We start from the raw sequence: 8,283 nt of genomic DNA, 5'->3' as shown, positions 1-8,283 counted from the left end.
TTGCACTTGCCAGGCGGGTGCTGTGCTGCTAGCCATAGCCCCAGCTTTTTAAAATTTTTTTATTTTTATTTTTTGCGGAACTGGGGATTGAACTCAGGCCCTTGTGCTTGCCAGGGAAGCGCTTATACCCCTGAGCCATCTCCCCAGCCCCTATCCCCAGCTTTTTGAGACGGGGTCTCACCATACATTCCCAGCTGGCCTTGTACCCACTACATAGCCCACTGCGTAGCTGCACCCTTCTGCCTCCACCTCCGGGGTGCTGGGGTCCGGTGTACACCACCATGTGTACACAGGAGTACACATGTACACACCATGTGTACCCCAGGTCCTGTGTACACGCAGTTTAAGCTGAACAGCCTTACAGCTAGCTCTCCCTCCGAGAGTCTATTCCAGGTTTTGGGTTAGACCTGGGGTTGATAAATCTTCCCCAGAGCCTGAAACCATCTCCTAACCAAGAAATAGGCTTTTCTGTACAAAAGGCAGAAAATAAATACTTCTGGCTTTGTGGGCCAGGTGCTGCTGCTACAACTATGCAACTCTGCTATTACAGCACAAAAATAGCCCGAGCATCGGTGAATGGGTGTGCCTGTCTTCCAATAAAACTTTATTTACAAAAGTCAGCAGTGGGGGCTGGGCATGCAGCTCAGCAGCACAGTGCCTGCTTGGCAAGTGCGAGGTCATGAGGTGATTCCTAGTACCAAAAAAATAAAACCAAAACCAACCTCCCCTCCAAAAAAACAAAACAAAGCAAAACAAAATGAAAACTAGGCAGTGGGCCAGACTTAACTTGAATTTACAGGCTTTACTCTCTTTTATATATAACCAATGAAGACACAGAGAAACCAGTGTAAAAAAAAAGTGACTTTTTTAATTTAAAATTATAACCTAGAAAGAAAGAGTCAGTTTGGGCATCCAGGCTTCTTCTCTGTACCCAAATGAAGCAGACACAATATTGGCTCAGATTTGGCTCAACCCTAAAGAAAAACCTAACCAAGCTGCAAATCCTTCAGGAGTCCCCGTAGGTCCCTTGCTGTGGCCATTGGGCTGCACAGAGCCAGGTGACTGAGCTGGCAGGGACAGCTCCACCACCCAACTCCCGAGCTAGGCCCAGTCTGCTCTGCCACCTGTAGTTGGCACTGCACACAGGCCTGCACAGAGAAGGGGACAGTAGGGGGCCATCTCCCGCGATCACAATGGTGGTGCTGAGCAGTGCTATACAGACCTGCCCAAGCTGGCAGCACCGCCTGTGAAAGGGACAAGCACCATCTGGGTCAAACCCTAGGGATATCGCAGAGAAGCGGGGGCAGAACGGTACCTCCTGCAGCAGGCTGCGCGCCGGTCTTCTGCAGCATGAGGGGCCAAAGGTCTCATTTCTCAGTTTAGCTTCATCTCTCCTACTTCATACATTCAAGGTTAAAAGTGGCTTAATCGCTCAGCCAATCAGAGGGGCCCTGACTGATGGGCAAGGGAGAAGAGTCCAGGGTGCGGTGCGAACAGGGTTGCCTTCTTTTTGTTTCTGAGGCAAGGTCTTGCTGTGTGTATCGTTCTGAGTGGCTTGGAGCTTATTATGCCTCTTGCCTTATCCTCCTGTGTGCTGGGATACGGGTGGGCTGAAGGCTTTTTTCTGCACTGAATTTGGAAATGGATTTAGCAGAGAAGAAAGGAAGAAGGGCCTGTGCACAGAGCTGCCCTCCTTGGACTTCCAACCGGGGATTCAACAGAGAATTAAAATGACTAGAAAAAGCAACAGTCACCTCAAACCCACTGCAATGGGTGGGGATGACAAGACTACGGATTTGCTTTCTCTAGAACAGAAGGCTGGCCTGAGCCCAGGACTCTGGGGCCAGAGACGAAGTGGAAGAGTAGAGAGTGCCAACCCAGGCCCTCTGCACACAGCGTCCTGAGCCGGGCTGCAAGTGGTGTTTGGGGGCACTGCAGAGGCCCCACACCGTGCCTGGGACAGGGACTGATGGGCACAGGAAGAGGGACAGTCCCCTCAGACTGAGGCACAGCGGGAAGGAGACAGGCTGGGCTTTCTTTTTTTCTTCTGAGCTCAGCTATGCTGTCCGGGGTGAGAGGAAGATGTTTATGGCTCTCCTGCTGACACCAGGGCCTCTGTCACCATCTCACTTAACAGCCTGGTACTGGACAGGGCCCAGGTAAGAGCCAGTGTTTCCTTGCAGAGTTTTCCTGTATGGAATCGGAATCTGCGCCATGTCCTGCCCTGGCTCATGGCTACCTGTGTCTCATCACCAACTCAGTGACTCCCAGCTACCAATCTCCCGGGTCTTGGCAAGCAGCTCCCGAACTGGGAGGAAGTGGGTTTGGATCCCAGGAGCCCAACAAGTTTCTCTTCCCAGGTTCCTTTCTCAGAACTGTGGAGCCCAAAGTGGGAGCTGCCCATGGGCCCAGCCTGCGGCCAATCCCAGAAGCCACTTGCGAGACCACAGAGGGTTCATCCAATCACAGCAGAAGGCTGGGACCCCTGTCTTCACTGGATGCCACTGTCAGACTGCCCGTTCTGAGCCACCTGTCCCGCCTGTCCCGGGTCAGAGGCAGGGGTTGGGGTGGGCATGTTGCTTTGCAGATAGCGGCGGAAATCTTTGATCATGGGCCGGAGGACCTGGATGAGCACACTCAGGGCTGCCTGGGTGCCCTCCATGGCCTGGGCCTGGCGCTCCTGAGCACAAGCCTGCACCTCCTGTGAGCGGCGGATCATCTGCAGCAGGTCGTTCTGCTGCTCCAGGTGCTGGGCAATCTCCTTCACGTGCAGGTTGGTGACCCGCTGCTCCTGGATCAGTTTGGCTGAGTTGAGGGCAATGCGGCTCTTGAGCGCCTGTGGCTTGACGGATGTGTCGCCGCTGTGTTGGGCCACCATCTCCACAGGGGCTTCAGCTGGCTGAGGAGGCGGGGGCTCCGCAGTGCAGTACTCCACCACACCCTCCTCGAGGGCATGGTAGGTGGTTTCCGAGGGGACTGCAGGGAAGAAAGAGTCAAGGCATCACCTGGGAGGAACAAAGGCTCCACGTGGGCTGGGGCGTGGTTATTAAGCCCTAGAGGGAGACAAAAGGGAATTCAGGCCCCCCTGGCTTTATAGCGACTCAAAGATAAATCTGGGCATCCAGAGGTAGCTCTGGTCTGGTGAAAACAAAGATGCTAATAATAATAATAATAGCGAGAACCTGCCTTCCTAAAAATGTACTAGCAAATAATTTTATTTTATTTTATTTTATTTTTTTTTTTTGGTGGAACCGGGGATTGAACTCAGATCCTTGCATTTGCCAGTCAAGCACTTGTCCTACTGAGCCGTCTCCCCGGCCCCTAGCAAATAATTTTAAAGCATCTACGATGGCCCAGGCACTGTGAGCTCATCAAACACTCAATGACAAGGGGCAGATACTGTCATCTTCATTTGCAAAGATGAATAACCCAGAAACCGAGAGTGGCTTGACTAAGGTCACATGGCTAACTCAGCAAACCCAGGTCTTCCAGCACTCTGCTGGAATATGTCTAGCTGCTGAAGGTGCCTCAGAAGCAGGGTAAAAGCCAGCAGTAGGCAGCCTGGGGTATTATATTACACTGCTGTTTGCAGCTGGACATGTGGACTGTGGACTTTTTTTTTTTTTTTGGTGTTACTGGGGATTGAACTTCGGACCCTGCGCTGCTAGGCATGTGCGTATGCCACTGAGCTGTCAAGCCAGTCTAAGTCAACCTCTTTTGATGCTCTCTTGACTTCCAAATCTCCTGAGGCCAAGCAGAAAAGCAGCTGGCAGCAGGGAACAGCAGCTAAACTACCCAGGAAGTGTCTCCCTCACTCTGATCACCTCAGTCCCTGGGATATTTCAATGTCCTTCCTGTTCCAGAACAGCATCTGATTTGGACTGATGTTCATCCCTTTGTCCCACTTCAACACATATAACTGAGAAATACGGCATGGTGGAGGTTGGAGGGGCTGGCGCTCACATATACTGATTACTTCAAATCCCACTGAGAAATACTAGTTGAAACCACACTTGGTGACACACGCCTATAATCCCAGCACTCAGGGGGTGAGGCAGGAGGATCGTCATGAGTTTGAGGCCAGTATGGCCTACAAAGTGAGTTCAAGGCCAGCCTGAATTCCACAGCAAGACCCTTTCTCAAAAAACTGACAAACGGGCTAAAGATTCAGCTCAGCAGTAGAATGCTTGCCTAGCAAGCTGGAAGCCCTGGGTTTAGTTCTTAGCACCAAAAACAAAACAAAACAAACAAAAAATAAACTTCATTTAAAAAATAAACAAAAACCCAAACAACAACCCCCAAACAAAAATGAAACCAACTCCCCGCAAAACTAAAAGAGAAATCTTGGCTGACAGTTCACAGCCTATCACAAGTAGTGTACAGAGGTACAAACCACTGTCTTAGATACAAAACCCAATCCAAGTTAGTACCATATCATTCATAGTTGAGAACTTTTGAAGGGATCTTAGATGCGCTGTGTGGGTCTTTATGTACATGGGAGAGGTCAGTGTTCTCCATTGTTTAATGCCAATGTTGAGTGTGTGTCCCCACCTCCCCAGGGAGCCTCTTCCTCTTAGGAGTCTTGGGTTTTCCCACTTAAGAGTGAAACTATAAATGTTCTTTTCTGCTCCTGTGCGATATAATGGGCCTATATTTTAAATGCCTTGGCAGTTCCAATGCCCAGCACAGTTTGGCACGGAGTAAGTGGTCACATTTAAGGAGTAAGTGAATTCATAGATCAGCAGTAGGAACCAGGAACTGGTGACTGTTAATGATATCTCACCTGGGCAGTATTATTTTCATCTATTCAACAAGCATATCCTGGGTTCCTATCATGCGCCAGGTGCTGGGATAAGTCCCGCAGGCCTATGGCCACAGCCAAGGACCACATAGTTCAGCAAGTGGCAGGATTCATGAATGTAAATAGGGGCAACACACCCAGTATGAGAGAAGGCCAGACCACATGCTGAAAAGTCCCTAAGGGAACAAGATCACTTGGGCCAGGGCAAATTCCCCATCTGACTTTCTGACCTTTGGCAGCTACGGTCCCCAGGGCACCCCAGCGCTGGCTATGCATGCGGATCTGGGCTTGGGAAGTCACTCACTCTGTGTCAGGGTGACCGTGGCTGCGGCTGTAGTGGCCGCAGGTCCAAGGGCCACGGGGTGGATCTCTGTGGTAGTGGGCAGACTGATGATGGTGGCCTCACCCAGCAGGTTGCAGATGCGTTGCTGCATGGGGGTCAGCAGGACGGGGGCTACCGCCGGACCACCTCCGCCACTGCTACCACCTGTCCCAGCCCCAGCAGCTCCGTCCTCCTCCGTGGAGCCTGGGGCCTCGCCACCCTCCACGGCGGCCCGTACTTGGGCAACCTTGCGACGGACCTCGGTCTTGAGGTCAGACCACTTCTTCTTGACCTCAGGTAGTTCCCTGCGGCATGTTGCCACGGCGTTGACCCTTCGCAGGATGCCGTGCCAAGCCGCACTCTTGGCGGCCAGAGGGACGCCAGCGTTGAAATGGTTCACCAGCAGGTGCTTCTTCAGCTCCAGTTCCTCCACGATGATCTCCACCTCCCGCTCCGAGAAGTTCATCTTCCTCTTTTTGGCTGGGACAGCCATAGCCTCTTTTCTTTCCTAGTATTAAAGAAATTATAATGCGCCAAACCACTAAATTTCCCTTCTTGTCTTACCCAGCATCGACACTCACACCACCCCCTACAGGGGATAGGCCTGGCTTGCTCAAAGCCAAGCACCAGGCCTTAGGTAACCCCCCTTGCTACGCAAAGTGCGTAGGGCCCAGCCTCAACCCGCCCGGCCGCGGCCAGCCAGCTGCGTAATGGCTTCCTGAATCTGCCTCTTCCGCCGGGGTCTGCGGAGATCCGCCTACCTTTCTTCTTCCCGCCCCTCAAATCTTTCCAGGGGAAATCTGCTCACCTGGTTGGTCGCAACTCAAGATATACTGTCGATCATTGGCTATTCCAGTCTGTCGCTCAGCTAAAAGGCACGCCTACTCACCGGACATAGCCTGATCATTGGTCTAAGTATGTGTCTGTCGCTTCAGGCGCTCCGCCCACCTCGCCTTTATTTCCTTCTATTGGAAAGTCGTCCTGTCGTTCAATTATCAGTGTTAGGACTAGTTAGGCCGTTAAACTCAGCTATTTTATTGGTGATTTCGAGAGTTAGAGTATTAAAATTCGGCCTCCCGAGGGTACTTAGTTCTTTCCGCCTGGACCCGTTGGCCAATTAAGTTCTAATTCCATTCAAAGGCGCAAAATTTGCTTTGTAACTTCAGTTCACAATTGCTGTCTCGTAAATCCTATTTCCCAGGGCAGATTACGATCTCTCCGTACTCGGTCGCTTCTCCCGCGCTTACAATTCCGCGGTCTAAAGTGCGTTTCTCAATGGAAGTTGGACAGTGGGCCCTCCCCCAGCCAATCTCTTTGCCTATCGCTGAGCGATTCCCTCTCCCGCACGGCTCAGCCAATCCCTTCCTCTCTCAGTTTGAATCGGGGCCCTTTGCTGAGCAAGATGGCCCCGCCCCCTCATTGATACCGGTAATCATTTCACAGGCTCCGCCCATACCGCGCCCTTCCCCAGTTGCGGTCATGACATATGATTGGCCGGAGAGTCTCCTGGGGGCGTGGCCAGCAAGAGGGAGCGAGCCTGGGGCGGAGTTCCCGGAAGCAGCCCCTCCCGCCAGCTTGCCGGCGTCTAGCTGCCCGCGCTGGCAGTCCTACGACATCCGCGCGTTTCCACGTTGTCCCAGTCGCCTCGCCGACCCTGCCCCGCGCCCGACGCCCCTGCCTCGCGCCCGATGGTGAGCAGTGTGTTGTGCCGCTGCGTGGCTTCCCCGCCGCCGGACGCCGCCACCGCCGCCTCGTCGTCCGCCGCGTCGCCGGCGTCCGTGGGGGACCCGTGCGGCGGCGCCGTCTGCGGGGGACCGGACCACCAGCTGCGCCTGTGGACCCTCTTCCAGGCTCTCGACGTCAACCGCGACGGTGGCCTGTGTGTCAACGACTTGGCCGTGGGGCTACGGCGACTGGGACTGCACCGCACCGAGGGCGAGCTTCGGGTAGGCAGCGTGCGTCGTCTGCGCGGGCCGGGAGGGAGTCCCCGAAGTCCGGGTGACAGGTCCGGATGTCCTGGTTTCTCGGGAGCCACTGGGGGGTTGGCAGGTCTGGCGGAACGGCCTCTGGTGTTAAAGTGCCCCGACTGACAGATGCACACCCTACTCATGGCCGGGTGAGAGTGAGGCTTCTCTGGGAGAGAACCTCATCTTGGGCAGCCTCAAGGACTTCTGGTGGGTGGAAACCCTTTTCCTGCTCGGGTTTTCCTTCCCCTAAGGTGGAAGGACTAGGCAGAGGGGTTGCCTGTGCTACCGCCTAACCTCAAGGGCAAACTGGACCTCCCTCCTTGACAGGTTCCTGCCCCCCCACCGCAGCGCCCCTTGTTCTCCCCCTCCCATTTCCATGCCACCCGTGGGATCTGATTTGCTTTCAGAAGCATGTGGGAGGGAGGGAAACGAGAACTGGGCTTGGGCAGATCTGGGTGGATGTGGGTGGTGAGAACTGACAGTTCCATGGCTAAGGCTCGTCCCCATTGCTTATCCAGAACGTAAGGATTCCCTGGGTAAAGGAATCTGGGGAAAAATGGGGTGTCCCTAAGAATGGAGGTGGCTGCTCTTGGCCTGCACTGGGCCTTTGGCCAATGTGGGAGGAGAGGCAGCAAAGAAAAGGCCGTCCCTGGGCCTGCCGGAAAGAGAAGTGTTGTCCTTCCTGGATAAACTCAGAGCAGTGGCTTTTTCTTCCTCTGTCATGGTATGGTTTTGGGTTTGACTTTGTCGCTGTAACTACCCTTTCCTAATTGTCATTTATTGTGGCCCAGCCTGCTGTACAACTTGGATTCAAACTGCTCAGTCCTTTACCTAGTAAACCTGTTTCTTATCAAAGTTTGGTCGATTTGTACATGTAACATTTAGAAAATCTCATAGCCAAATATAAAGGAAATCTGGTAAAATGCCAGTGAATCGAGCCAGTTTGTTGATTCGGTGGGTGTACAAAAGATGTCGTGTCCAAGATAATCTGGGATCAGCACTCATGGTAGTTAACCTACTTAGGATCAGCCTAGGAAGACCCAGGATGACACTGTGTGCAACGTAGAATCATTGTGTTAACTAAGTCCAAGGAATTTAGAGATAGCCTTTACCTCCAGTCTCAGAAGAGAGGCAAGTTAATTTTTTTTAAATGCAGTTTTGCCCCAGATAGTATTGTTTTCTGGTTTTTTTTT

General features: G+C 52.9%; 2 protein-coding genes across 2 annotated transcripts in view; one reads left to right on the top strand and one right to left on the bottom strand.

Moving 5' to 3' along the window:
- Window positions 1-2,037: 2,037 nt before the first annotated feature.
- Naif1 (nuclear apoptosis inducing factor 1) lies at window positions 2,038-6,002 on the bottom strand. Its single transcript, XM_004641533.2, has 3 exons — window positions 5,932-6,002; window positions 5,106-5,631; window positions 2,038-2,976 (listed from the first exon to the last, which is right to left on the bottom strand). Exons 2-3 carry the CDS (start codon window positions 5,614-5,616, stop codon window positions 2,492-2,494), a joined length of 996 nt encoding a protein of 331 aa, XP_004641590.1. The 5' UTR covers window positions 5,617-5,631; window positions 5,932-6,002; the 3' UTR covers window positions 2,038-2,491.
- A 701-nt stretch (window positions 6,003-6,703) lies between these two features.
- Slc25a25 (solute carrier family 25 member 25) overlaps window positions 6,704-8,283 on the top strand; it is a 43,437-nt gene continuing 41,857 nt past the window's right edge. The window contains exon 1 of the mRNA XM_004641529.2: window positions 6,704-7,069. Within this exon, the coding sequence (XP_004641586.1) occupies window positions 6,812-7,069 (258 nt within the window). The 5' untranslated portion in view covers window positions 6,704-6,811. The remainder of the gene's footprint in view (window positions 7,070-8,283) is intronic.

Source organism: Octodon degus, unplaced genomic scaffold, assembly GCF_000260255.1.
Source record: "Octodon degus isolate 3935 unplaced genomic scaffold, OctDeg1.0 scaffold00138, whole genome shotgun sequence".
In the NCBI taxonomy this organism is placed as follows: Eukaryota; Metazoa; Chordata; class Mammalia; order Rodentia; family Octodontidae; genus Octodon; species Octodon degus.
The sequence above is the reverse complement of the archived record's forward strand: the minus strand, read 5'-3'. Positions and strand labels throughout refer to the sequence as shown.

Excerpts from the sequence above, each read along its gene's own strand:
- Naif1 (XM_004641533.2), bottom strand. The coding sequence starts at position 5,616 with ATGGCTGTCCCAGCCAAAAAGAGGAAGATGAACTTCTCGGAGCGGGAG. Across the intron at positions 2,977-5,105 it reads CACGGTCACCCTGACACAGA|TCCCCTCGGAAACCACCTAC; the intron begins GTGAGTGACTTC and ends TCTTCCCTGCAG.